Source organism: Hypomesus transpacificus, chromosome 10, assembly GCF_021917145.1.
Source record: "Hypomesus transpacificus isolate Combined female chromosome 10, fHypTra1, whole genome shotgun sequence".
In the NCBI taxonomy this organism is placed as follows: Eukaryota; Metazoa; Chordata; class Actinopteri; order Osmeriformes; family Osmeridae; genus Hypomesus; species Hypomesus transpacificus.
This window is the reverse complement of record NC_061069.1, coordinates 3575728-3589211: the sequence shown is the minus strand read 5'-3', so window position 1 is coordinate 3589211 and position 13484 is coordinate 3575728. Positions and strand designations below refer to the sequence as shown.

The 13484-nt window shown below is 42.9% G+C and overlaps 1 protein-coding gene across 2 annotated transcripts; it reads right to left on the bottom strand.

Moving 5' to 3' along the window:
- Positions 1–2309: 2309 nt before the first annotated feature.
- LOC124472883 (neuromedin-U receptor 1-like) lies at positions 2310–10280 on the bottom strand. 2 transcript variants are annotated; one of them, XM_047028015.1, is made up of 3 exons: positions 10263–10280; positions 3037–3985; positions 2310–2875 (listed from the first exon to the last, which is right to left on the bottom strand). In XM_047028015.1, exons 2-3 carry the CDS (start codon positions 3944–3946, stop codon positions 2493–2495), a joined length of 1293 nt encoding a protein of 430 aa, XP_046883971.1. In that variant the 5' UTR covers positions 3947–3985; positions 10263–10280; the 3' UTR covers positions 2310–2492. The 2 variants fall into 2 exon arrangements, with proteins under 2 accessions (XP_046883971.1, XP_046883970.1); XM_047028014.1 differs by lacking the exon at positions 10263–10280 and adding an exon at positions 5098–5285.
- Between the last annotated feature and the right edge of the window lie 3204 nt (positions 10281–13484).

The following is a 13484-nucleotide window of genomic DNA, read 5'->3' as shown; positions in this document are numbered from 1 at the left end:
GTCTGTTCCTTTTGGGGATCTGCTTGAGCTGCTTCTCGTGACCCACTAAGACTGTCTGCCACACCCCGAGTTCAATGCCTGGTAACTATGCATGCACCCTTCACATCACCACCATGATTCATTCTGTGCATCCTGTAATCACACTCTCGTCCTCCCAGGACCCCAGACCTGGCTCTGCTACCAGCCTCCACTAAACTGCATCAGGCTTGGCTCTTCTACCATCCCTGCTTCAATAAAAGCATATCTTATTCAATCACTAGTGTGTTACTGAACTGGTGAATTGGGAACGAACAAATTATTGTCCCACTAGCTATAAACAGGTTACAATGCAGACAATAACTATGCTAGGAATTTTACTTTTCGTAGATTGTGTTCAGGCTTGTCCCTTGCCTTTGTACTTTGTTTTAGGTTGTTGCTAATTGTCTGAAGTATATATTATTCTATTCAGTTTCTGTGTTGTCATACAACTAACTCATGACACTAATAAACAAAGCCCATCCTCTGGTACGGTTCTGGGGTACCGTTTAATTTTTATGAGATGAAACGTTTTTCATAGAACCTTGTCCTTATAACGAATACAAGGGTTCCGGGTCACAAGCAAACACGCCTTTCATTCTGCTTACTCGAGGTGGGTAGTACCCGACTACTCTTCCCCACCAGATGTAATTACCAGTGACAGAACAGCGTTTTTTTCGTCGTAGACTGTGAAATGCCTTAAAGGAAAGTCTGTTTTCTATATCAAGGAAGTATTGTTTCTTACTGTGATCTCAGAATTTTTCTGTAAAGTCTACTCAGTGAATGTATTTAGACGAATACAATCTGGGTCCTAATTGCTTCTTCAGGCTCATGTACTATGCAAATTCAAGAAAAGCCATTCCCATGAGGTTTACAGTTCCAGATGTAACAAATGTAGTGTTCCATGCTTATGGCATCATGGCAATACTTAAAAAGTTAACCATCCAAAAGTCCTCATGGTCGGGTTTTCAGCATAATCTTGTGCTGCAAGGATTCCCATGAACAGTATGGAACAGTAGGCACACATGGAGACAATCATGTTTTTAAGTTGGCCATGTTTTTATACATAACAAAGGAGTAACTCTTGCCAACATCCAGCCAAAGGGTATGGAGACATAAATAGTGTCTGTGAACATTATGTAGGTAATGTGCGCTGTGTTGACTAAACTATCGAGGGTTGTTCCCATAGGGAATAGCTGTCACGATTTAATATTATTTAACATTTAAACCAAATAAAGATTTTAAAATAACTTGATATAGTGGCACAGAAGAGTATCAACTGAATGCTCCTGTCAGATTGATTTACTAAGTGAACCCACCAAGCTGCTGGCAAATGTAAACTGAATAAAAGGTTGGACCCTGCTGAAGGCATCAAGCCACTTTGCTGAGCTTGGAGACTTCCTGGATAACTGCAAGGGTGTGAGGAAATGTAGGAAATGCTGTTGGACTTCTTCAAGCACCAGTCTGCTGCTTGAAAACAAGGTCAGTGTAGTGACCACAGAATCCAGTTGGCTCTGCTGTGATTTAAACTGTATCAAGATTTAAGTTGAATTGAAATCATATGCAATGGATTAGAGGATGTTTTTCCATTTGCAGCAATCTGCCTGTAACATGTTTGTGAAACATTCCAAAACCATTCATTGGCTGCCAGTGATCATTCATTTCAAAGATATATCAAATCACCAGTTGACTGAGCAGCAAATTGTCATGTTCATAATGATTTTTCTCGCTGTCACATTTGTCACCCTTGATTGCCGCAGATTTCCTCGTAGCCATAATTATCTCTTGACCCTCTGTGATTTCTTGTATTTGTAATTCCCAGGGTGTCTAGTCAAAGCCTACAGTGAGGGTTTTAAAGTTATTGTTGTTGCATCCCTGAGCATGGTTCACTGAGGACGCAGGGTGGAGGAGTACCAGAGCAGTCTGGAAACTCATTATCCAGTTTGCCTCTGGTGGAGTAAAACACTGTCTCTACTGGCACATCCCTGCCTTTAGCACTGTCAATCAACTGGGCAAACTGTGAATACAATTATTCCTTAATAGGCCACATGCCATATTCTCAAGGGCAGCACAAAGACAAAAGGCAAACTTGTTCTTATTAAACTGTCTTTTTCAGGGTATAAGGTATTAGTGAATCAAAAGAAGTCCTCAATTTGTCTTTTAAATGAGGCAGTGGGGCATTTGAATAAAGAAGGCTAGATCTAAATCTATGTATTTATTTCACAGACTGCTCAGAAAGATAAGAGCAGAAAATAGATGACACATAAAAGGAAGTCATACACATCGACCTGGTAAAAAGACACATGCAAGCACTCAATGCACAGTACAGGTTAATCAATGTGACAAACTTGAGTGTCTGTTTCACTGTACTGTTACAGCTGGGTAGCAACACATAGCAATATATTTGACTTGCAGTCAAAACTTTGCAGTAAGCCAACCTGACACCTCCTTCATCCTCCACTCCACTGTCTGAGTACCTATACAGGACTAGTATCAGTGTTAGCAGGGCTAGACTGGCGGCGAGAGTCCATGTACCCACTCTGTCCATTGTCTTGTTTTGCACTCAGGGTACTGCGCAAGGTCAGCTGGACACTCAGGGTGGCCACCTGGTGGCCGTGGTGTGCGCACCGGCCTGAGCGACAGGTCATCTGCCTGAACATCTCCCGGAAACGGGTGGACATGAGGTTGTAGAGGACGGGGTTGACGGCCGAGCTGAGGTAAAACAGCACTCCCGAGACCACGTGGACATACTCAAATATCTGGTGGTGCCGCACGGTCCATGCCTCGTCCATGTAGCTCCACATGAGGCGGTCGACGTGGAAGGGAGCCCAGCAGATGCCAAACACAATCACCAGTACGCCTGTGAGACAGGAGAGTGGACAGACAGGCGGACAGACAAAAGGCAGGGATTTTTGGAAAGAACAATGCGGACAGAGGTGAACGCATGAATGTATTTGGACAGATGTGCACAAAAGCTAGAAGGGGTCTGATGTTTTCGCATGGTTTCGAATGAGAACTCACACAGCATCTTGGTGACCTGCCGACGCCTTGCCCTCTGCTGCTGCTGGTGGCCGCTGTAGTGGCCATGCGTGGCCAAGCCTGGTCCAATCTCCACCGCCTGCAGACCCCTCTCCCTGTGGAGCTGGATGCCTATGAGCAGGTAGAGAAAGCTGATGGTCACCATAGGCAGCAGGAAGAACAGCAGCGTGGTCACCAGGACGATCAGGTTGTAAACCCAGACAGGTTTCACCAGGCTGCAGATGGCCGACTCAGGGAACTCCCGGCCGAACCTGGGGGCCAGAAGGACCACCCCGTGGAGGCTGGTGTTGGGCAGGGCGCACGTCACGGACAGCGCCCACAGTGCCAGGATGACCCTCTTGGCGTGGGCGCGCGTGGCCACGTGTTTGACCTTGAGGGGGTGCACCACGGCCATATAGCGCTCCACGCTAAGCGCTGTCACGTTCAGGATGGAGGCGAAGCACACAGTCTCGAACAGGAAGGTCTTAAAGTAGCAGCCGCCCTCGCCCAGGAGGAAGGGGTAGTTGTGCCACATTTCGTACAGCTCCAGGGGCATGCCCAGCAGCAGCACCAGCAGGTCCGACACTGCCAGGCTGAACAGGTAGTAGTTGGTCGGCGTCCTCATTACCTTAAAACGCACAATGACGGCGCAGGTCAGGGCATTGCCCAGCGTGCCCACGACGAAGATGATTAGGAAGGTGACACAGACAGGGAGGAAGACAGGGGATTTCAAGGGGCCTAGATACTTGTCCAGGTAATCACTCATACTCAGACACAAGTCTTCCAGAACATCTTGGCTAACGTTGACCAGAGGCCAGGAGATGTTGCTCCCACACAGCACAGCTCCAGGGCAGCCCAGCTGGTCAGGGGTAGAGTTCCACAGACCCAGGGAAGAACAGTTCAGCTGGTCCATGGTGGCTGACAAGCTGGAGTTGGAATATGAATAGGAAATCTGAAGGAGCAAATGGTAAGGAGAGGGTAAGTTCACTGCTGAAAGCTGGAATGATAGATTGGGTGCTCATTGAACTAGCACCTTCAACTAGAGAGAAAAATGTATCATTTGCCTGGAGCATGAATAAAAGCTTTGAGGAAACTGGTTTGAATGAAACTGTCAGATATAAGTCTTATTTCTGTGAAAAATCTATCTAAAAACACTAGATTGTAGTTGTAGTAGTTGAAAGTATGTGTTTATTGTTGAAGGGTTTGGGAAGAGTAGGTTATTATAGTCTGAGATACAGAAACACATTATTTGTCCCTAGATTCAGATATGTAATCGTGGTATCCAATATCAGGGCACCATAAGATATGTCATCTGCAAGAAAAGGATAAAAGACCACCTACATTATTATGATCTTATAAATGATTTCTGTTAGACTCTACCTGATGTGTTCCTGTAGCCAAACATCAAGGAAACACTACAAACTATTCTCTCTTTAGACATTAGACAAAAAGCATATAGATTTAAAACAAATTTAAATATTTAGAAAGGAATATTTATATTTAATCATTTAAGGTACAAGAAAATACGAGTGGAAAGAAGCCAAGGCTAACAATATTTCAATCAAATTTTTATTCCTCGCATTAACATGTCAGTATATCCCGAAACATCTTGTTAAAATCAGTTGTGGTAGGGTTGTGATGGTCATTTTAATTTCCAAATCTTTTAAGGCTTTTCACAAACCCAAACTTACAGTGTTTAATATGGGTGTTTTTGTTTATCATGAATATATGAACATTTGTAAATGAAAGTGTATTTATATAAATTAATGTATATATTTTTGGGTTTAGTTGTAACTATACTAACTGTACTATATGTACTAAAATATTGTTGTCAGATTCAGCTTTGCCAGCCACATTGATGTATTTATTCTAAAACACCACATTCTTTGTTAGCTGCTTGTCACCCAATCCATTGATGAAAGATTTTGTAGGCTTTGATAAAATTACTGTAATCATAATTGTTTAGAAATCTTCTGAAAAAATTATAATTACTCAACAGAACATTAACATGTGCTCTGTGGGAGTTCTCTCCATGACTGTAGAATTTTGCAAAAGAAAGCTCACCTTCTGCTGAAAGAAAATTCCTTCAGGTTGTCCTGGTCTTATGCAAAGGTCAATAAAGGAAGATATTGTAAATTAGTGTTAATATTTCACCCTCCACAGCTCTGACACCGAAGTCATCTTGTTTGAATGAATTGTCTACATCCTTTTCTTTCCCTGGCCTGATGATCTGATTCACAGAGAGAGAACAGTTGGAAATCTTCCCTGCCTCTCTACCTCTCTCACCCACCCCCACCCCCACCCACCCACCCCAACCCCTCCCTCTCTCTCTCTCTCTCTCTCTCTCTCTCTCTTTCTCTCTCTTTCTCAATTGCACTCTTTCGCACGCTGTCTGTCATTTTTTCCCTCTCTCTCTTTCCAGTCCTCTTGCCAACAAATGTACTCTCCATACGCCCCTCCTCTTTCTAACCTCTCTGCTGCTGTACATAATAATACATGCACACGCACATAGACACAAACACTGTGGCTCAAACACAAAAACGACTACTCTCTTCTGAGTGAAAACTTTTATCAACAAGTTCCAACAACGGTGCCAAAAACAGACCCCAGCTGTCCTGCCTTTTATGTACATTTAGCAGACACTCTTATCTGGAGCGACTTGCAATAAGGACAGGGACATTCTCCCCGAGGCAAGTAGGGTGAAGTGCCTTGCCCAAGGATACAACGTAATTTTCACTGCCAGGAATCGAACCGTCAACCTTCTGAATCTTAGCCAGATTCCCTAACCGCTCAGCCATCTGACCCCCTGATTCACCTCAACACTTCTAACTTCCTCACCCAATTCCTAAAAGTGAGGGCTATCATTTTTCACCTCTTACCTCTTAAGTGTAGACCTCTGACAAGGTCAGCAAGGAAAGAAAACGGTGTTTTATAAAAACCTAATATAAAAGTTAGAAGCTGGGTGAGTTACTGGCTTTCTGTGATTCCATTCAGGGGACTGAACAAGAAACAATTTGTCACATTTAACAAACACACATTGGCCCCTCGTCCCCCTCAACAGGATCCTCTCTGCAGCAGCCAGAGAGCACATCCGAGGTAGATACGTTATTTACCAACCCTGCAAAATGGAAGTAGAGTGGATATAAATGGATCTCCTGTCTAGACATGATGATTTCTTCATGAGATTTTACACTGCACCATAAACCTATAGAAGCATAGTCATCTAGGAGTGGATTATAGGGAACCAATCACATCAGTCTGAGGTGTGAATTTCTTTTTAACATCAGATGGCTGATGTTGAGGTCAGGGAAGATTGCATTTATCTCTCCTGAATGTCGCCAGCTTCTGCATGCTGTACATCCACTGGGACTGCCTCCCAGTCTCCATCTCTGGGCTGACCCCCTGCAGCTTCAGCAGTGCAGCCCCCTGTTCAGAACACCAGGCTGCTTTAAACATAGTCATGTTTATTGGTAAACACTGTCACTATGCCACCGTGCATAATAAGATTTACATTACAGTAACAGCATGAAAATATCTTTCAACTGATTAGAAGTCCATCCACTTTTTTTGTTTGTGTGGCGGGCAGGAGTCACTTGAAATGCAACAAACGTTCCCACTGGGTGCGTTATCGCAACCTTTTTCTTTGTCAGACCTTTTCAACACCTGTCGGAACCTCGCTATACCCAATATCAAGTGGCTTAGTAGTTCAGTTTGAGAGTTCTCCTCCAGGATACAGAAAGAAGGTGCTAATGTATTAGTTAGTGGCTTTTAGTAATTTAATTCAGCATTAACCCACTACATGGGGACTAATGGAGTTACTCTGCATACCATTAGGCGTTGTATTACGTAAGACCATGGGAACAATACATGTGCATTGCCACTACGAGTCTTTTCTAGAACAGTTTTACACATCTGGCAGGCAGTAGGGACCATTGGATAAACTTTGTCCGTCTGTGAGTGGAGTCGAAGGAACAGAGTGTACTGTAGGTCAGGGGAGCCTCTCAATCTCCCAGACTCCCTGCTTGACACACAGAGAGAGAGAGACAGAGAGAGAGAGAGAGAGACAGAGAGAGACAGAGAGAGAGAGAGAGAGAGAGAGAGAGAGACAGAGAGAGAGAGAGAGAGAGAGACAGAGAGAGAGACAGAGAGAGACAGAGAGAGAGAGAGAGAGAGAGACAGAGAGAGAGACAGAGAGAGACAGAGAGAGAGACAGAGAGAGAGAGAGACAGAGAGAGAGACAGAGAGAGACTGAGAGAGAGAAACAGAGAGAGACAGAGAGAGAGAAACAGAGAGAGACAGAGAGAGACAGAGAGAGAGAGAGAGAGACAGAGAGAGACAGAGAGAGACATAGAGAGACAGAGAGAGACAGAGAGAGACAGAGAGAGAGAGAGAGAGAGAGAGAGAGAGAGAGAGAGAGAGAGAGAGAGAGAGAGACAGAGAGAGACAGAGAGAGACAGTATGTATGATGCACATTAGGTCATTGTCCACCACTTGTTCTTTGTTTATGTCATTGGATGGGAGAAAATGTGATTACAGGATGTGTGTTTGCGTTTATGTGCGATTAAGGATACTATTTATTTCTCTTTCCTCTTGTACTCTATATTTTGTCCCCATTTAACTCTGTCTTTTTGTCACCCGTCCCCCACCCCCCCTCCCCCGGCCTCCGTCCCCCATGTACACACACACTTCCACAGACATGGACTAGATCTAAGCCTATGTTTGATTGGAAAAGGTAAGTGTTGGGTCTTGCCTAAGTGAGATATGCTTCTTATTTTCCTGATGTTTCATCTGTAATGGCTTTCTATCATGTCAGATTTCACCATTGGAAAATGTACTTTAGCCTTTCGCTATTACAGTGGCCTGTCCTTTACCTCTCATTGATGGAGTGAACAGGACATCACTCATGTGGTCCATCAAGGGCACCGAGCCATATTTTGGAACAAAAGAATCTATACCTTTCTCGCCATCTCTGTCACAAACGCATATAGATACACACCATCTTGAACCCCCACTCCCTTAAATAACAGCACCAACAATATTTAAATTACATCATCCCACTGTGTGCTGACAGCTGGACAGTGGGAGGGAAGTTTCCGTCCTCAATCAAAGCCATCATTGGCAGACTCATGGAGAGGGTTGGCTTGATAAAAAGACTAAGTGGAGAAAAATTGATTGTCTGCTTCTATATTAGATTGATTTTTGTTTAATTTTTTTGACTTCCTTTCTACCAAAAGTGAGACCTGTTTTCCTCTAAAGATGATGATTAGATTATAGAAAAATGCCGGCAATTTTACATAGTATGGAGTATATATTTGATGGCAAATGCTACTATAAATGGATTTTCATCCCTCACTATGATCATTACTGTAATCTCTGACCAAATGTAAACTAGATTAAAGGAATGACTAAGACACACGGTCACAAACGGCATGGTTGTGTTACAGTTTGACGCTCATTTCAGAACCTTGCTGTCCTTTTTCAAAACTCTACACACAAAACTCACAACTGATGATCAATATGCAAATTTTTCTAAACTCTAACACAGTTTTCAATTGCTTGCATAGAATACACATACACCTTAGATCAGGGGTGGCCAACCCTGGTCCTCGAAAGCCGCTTTCCTGCGTGTTGTAGATGTTTCCCTGCTCCAGCACACCTGATTCAAATGAATGGGTTGTTATCAAGCCCTGGCTTCCACAGAGCTTGATAACAACCCATTCAACCCACAGTTGGCTGCCCCTGCCTTAGATCATTTGTTCATTGAACTATAATCATCTGTTCAAAATGACACCACTTACAGTAACATCAAAGTATTAAGACTTTAAATTGCAACTCACACATAACATCTGAAATGTCTGTCATTTCCTTACATTACAATGATCTAACAGTTGTCAGCGGTGAGGGAGTCGGGCTAGTAATCAGAAGGTTGCCGGATCGATTCCCCGCTGTGCCACATGATGTTATGCCCTTGGGCAAGGCACTTCACCCTACTTGCCTCGGGGGGAATGTCCATGTACTTACTGTAAGTCGCTCTGGATAAGAGCGTCTGCTAAATGTAACAGTTGTGAGTTTTGTGTCCAGAGTTTTGAAAAAGGACATCCAGGTTCTGAAATTAGTGTTTCAGTGATTGTAAAAGACTGTATGTCTTAAACTCAGAGTGGAATTTTCTTCTTGGTTTGGGCAGACTGAGCACAGTGTGTTTAGATTACTGATCACACAGCAATATCCATGGAATGCAGTTGTGTAAACAACGTTTCGCACACTGTGAAAGACCCTCAATCACAATGGTGTCCTAGTCATAACACTAAAATAAACCAGACAAACCCAGGCACATGAAACTGAATGGAAACCCTGCAAAATCCTCACCTCATGGGAATGCTGTTTACCACAAGCTGCATGGAGGCCAACAACAGAATTATTTTCTAATCTTACATCAAAATTCTGCATCCTGATGTCTTTTGTCTTTATTGACACCTGGTCTGGGTTCCAAGGCTGCTAATAATGTAGAGATGACCTCGATGGTGGTTCAGAGACACATCAGGACAACAAAAAAGACACCAACTACATTATGTCACATCATTTGAGAAGACTGATCTATATATTGCAGTTCTTGTAGAACCACCTGACATGAACCGGGGGTTGAAAACTAGAGCTCCCATAAATTCCATGTTTTTCACTTGATAATCATCCTAATCTCAATCTGTATCACGCACTCTGTCCGTTCCATATACGGAACAAACAGAAAATTATTGCTCTTGAACAATCTTGGCATCTTAGATTCAATTTTCCACTCCACTCAGCTGTAATACCGTTCTGTTTGATCACAACGCAATCAGTATGGCAACTAAAGAGACCTGACTGCAGTGTATCTAGTGAACACTAGGCGGTGCCACAGTTCATGAAGTAAACCAAGCCTCGTGCTGACCAGAGCTCAGGATGATAAAGAGCCGGCAGGTGCCAACGTGAAAGAACACAGCCAAGCACTTTTCAGGATGAGTACAGGTACGCGGCGTCCACGTACCAGCCAAGGTGACTCTTTGTAAAATGATTTTTTTTGCTGGTCTCACAATCTTCCCATCCACCTGTTTCACGTGTTTGGGAAGGAGAGGTTAACATCAGGAGCTTTGGAACAGATAAGCAGGCTAAGAACGTGTCATTGATGAAAGCATTTCCTCATCCCTAGGGTGATGTACCACTGATCCAGTGAAACAAGGCGTCATTGGACTCACCCTGATGACCGGACCTCGTTAGGAAACCCTTGGAGAGCCTTTAACGTGCGAATACAGAGATCCTCTTTTTCATGGGTCTCGGATGCAACAAACATCGCTCTCATAGACAGCCTCACAGCTTGTTGTCTCTTTGACTGGTAATTTACCATAGCTGTCACAGAGTACACAGACAGAGAATTAATATTGACAGAGCGTGTTTGGATATTTGCCTGTGTGTTCTTGATTTTTCATTTGATCAGTTTTTATTTGTGTGAAAATTGCAAAGGCTCAATATGCAGTCACTCTTCTTTGACCTCATCTGGATGTTTGTATTATCTTCCTTTTTCAAACAAGCATTAAGTCCATGTGCATCTTGTACGACGTACGGCTAAATCCAACTTGGTCACTTGTTTTCTTTTTTCTATTTGTTTCTGTAGCACTGTCCCCTGGCTTCTGTAGCACTGTCCCAACTGACCAGCTTGTCTCGAGTGATGTAAACACATGTATTAGGACACAGCAGAAGCCAGTAAACGGTTAGTTGCGGGTGATACAAGTGAATCAACTAGTCTCAGCAGAAAACTGAGGCCTGAGTTTATCTCAATTCCGTCGCTTAACTCAGTAATAGAAAAAAAACACTCGGAAATGCCATTTCAAATGGAACCCAATGTAATCCCTGCCCCACTGGGGCCCACTTAATCAATGCTATAGACATGGGTATAGAGGAGCAACAGTCTCCAAATGGAGAGGGAGTTCTGAGTCAGCTCACAGGAGATTAAAAAGTAAGGAAATGAATAATGGAGGGAGAGAACGGTGGGAAAATAGCAGAATGTGGCGAATCATCAATAACTTCTCCTGTGAATGCTTCCGGGGAGAATGCTACAGCTAAATATACAGTGCCCTCCAAAAGTATTGGAACAGTGAGGCCAATTCCTTTATTTTTGCTGTAGACTGAAAACATTTGGGCTTGACATCAAACGATGAATGTGAAACCAGAGATCAACGTTTCAGCTTTTATTTCCAGGTATTTACATCAGGATCTGATGCACAAATTAGAAAATATCACCTTTTTGTTCGAACCCACCCATTTGTCACGTGAGCAAAAGTATTGGAACATGTGACTGACAGGTGTGTTTTGTTGCCCAGGTGTGTCCTATTACATACATTATTCAATCAATAAATACCACTGAATGTCTACACTCAGGTTCAGATTGGGTAAGATAGGTTTTGTCTATGCAGACTGTATTCAGAGGTGAAAACAACATGAAAACCAGAGCGCTGTCTTTGGGTGAAAAACAAGCAATTGTGAGTCTTAGAGAAGATGGAAAATCAATCAGAGCCATTGCAGAAACATTGGCCATAGCCAGTACAACCATTTGGAATGTCCTGAAGAAGAAGAAAACTACTGGTGTACTAAGTAACAGACGTCGAACAGGTAGACCAAGGAAAACATCAGCAGTTGATGACAGAAACATTGTGAGAGCTGTAAAGAAAGACCCTAAAACAACTGTTAGTGAGATCAGCAACAACCTCCAGATGGCAGGAGTGAAGGTATCACTATCTACTGTTCGCAGAAGACTTCATGAACAAAAGTACAAGGGCTACACCAGAAGATGCAAACCACTCATTAGCAAGAAGAATAGGAAGGCCAGGCTGGAATTTGCCAAAAAGTACAGAGATGAACCTCAAAAATTCTGGGACAAAGTTTTATGGACTGATGAGACAAAGATTAACTTTTACCAAAGTGATGGAAAGGCTAAAGTTTGGAGAAAGAAAGGAACTGCTCATGATCCCAAACACACAAGCTCATCTGTGAAACACGGTGGAGGTAATGTCATGGCTTGGGCTTGCATGGCTTCTTCTGGGACGGGCTCATTAATCTTCATTGAGGATGTAACACATGATGGCAGCAGCAAAATGAACTCGGAAGTCTACAGAAACATTTTGTCTGCCAATTTAAGGAAAGATGCAACCAAACTGATTGGCAGAGCCTTCATCATGCAGCAAGATAACGACCCAAAACACACTGCCAAAACAACAAAGGAGTTCATCAGGGGCAAGAAATGGAAGGTATTAGACTGGCCAAGTCAATCTCCAGACTTAAACCCTATAGAGCATGCATTTTACCTGCTTAAGAGGAGACTGAAGGGAGGAACCCCACAAAACAAACAACAACTGAAAGAGGCTGCAGTGAAAGCCTGGGAAAGCATCAAAAAGGAAGAATGCAAAAGTTTGGTGACGTCAATGGGTCACAGACTTGCTGCAGTTATTGAAAGCAAAGGATTTGCAACTAAATATTAAGTCTTATTCACTTAAATATGTTTTAAGTATATCTGTTCCAATACTTTTGATCACATGACAAATGGGTGGATTCAAACAAAATGTGATATTTTCTTAGTTGTGCATCAGATCCTGATGTAAATACCTGGAAATAAAAGCTGAAACGTTGATCTCTGGTCTCACGTTCATTATTTGATGTCAAGCCCAAATGTTTTCAGTCTACAGCAAAAATAAAGGAATTCGCCTCACTGTTCCAATACTTTTGGAGGGCACTGTATATCCCCAACATGGTCTTGTTTTTAATTATCTTTTTGCTTTGTCTCACCTTGTGTTTGGCATGCAGTCTGTTTACACTGAGTGTCTTTTAAGTTAAATTAAACTCAAATCCTTTCCACCTCCACCACAAAAACTAACCACAACAACGAACAGATATTCTAGACTAGAGATACAGAGTATGTGTCCGCTGTCACAGGATGTGCAGTCATTCCTAAGGCCTCAAGGAAGTGAAGTAGTCACATGACAGACAGCATCATCAATCATCTGGATTTGGATGTCATTTTACTTGTGTAGTTTCAACCTTACCTCAACCCAGAAGACTTTGTTCCAGAATCCAGATAGTGTTTTTTAGGCCACTGTAGCTTCCTATCAGACCTTGAGGCTGTCTGCTGGTTCACTTCCTGTTGAATTAACGTACCTTCAAGGTTTTATGCTTGGAGGGACTATGTAGAAGAGGGACTGCCATTTAGAAACATTTTAACCCCTTTGAAAATACCCTCAAACAAAACTGACAGTCATCTGAAATCCAAAGTAGATGTCAATAATGACACAGTTTTACCTGTACTACAATTTACTGTGCAGATGCAGAACTCAGGAGAACACATTCATTTGTGTATTTACTCTTTCAAGAGCAAAGCTCGCAGGTTCTGCCAGGCTAATTCATTTTTGATCAATGAGTCGAGCAAGCAT

Bases quoted from the DNA above. Each gene is read 5' to 3' on its own strand.
- LOC124472883 (XM_047028015.1), bottom strand. From the start codon at position 3,946: ATGGACCAGCTGAACTGTTCTTCCCTGGGTCTGTGGAACTCTACCCCT. The intron at 2,876-3,036 runs GTGAGTTCTCAT...CCTGTCTCACAG, and splicing joins GCAGGTCACCAAGATGCTGT to GCGTACTGGTGATTGTGTTT.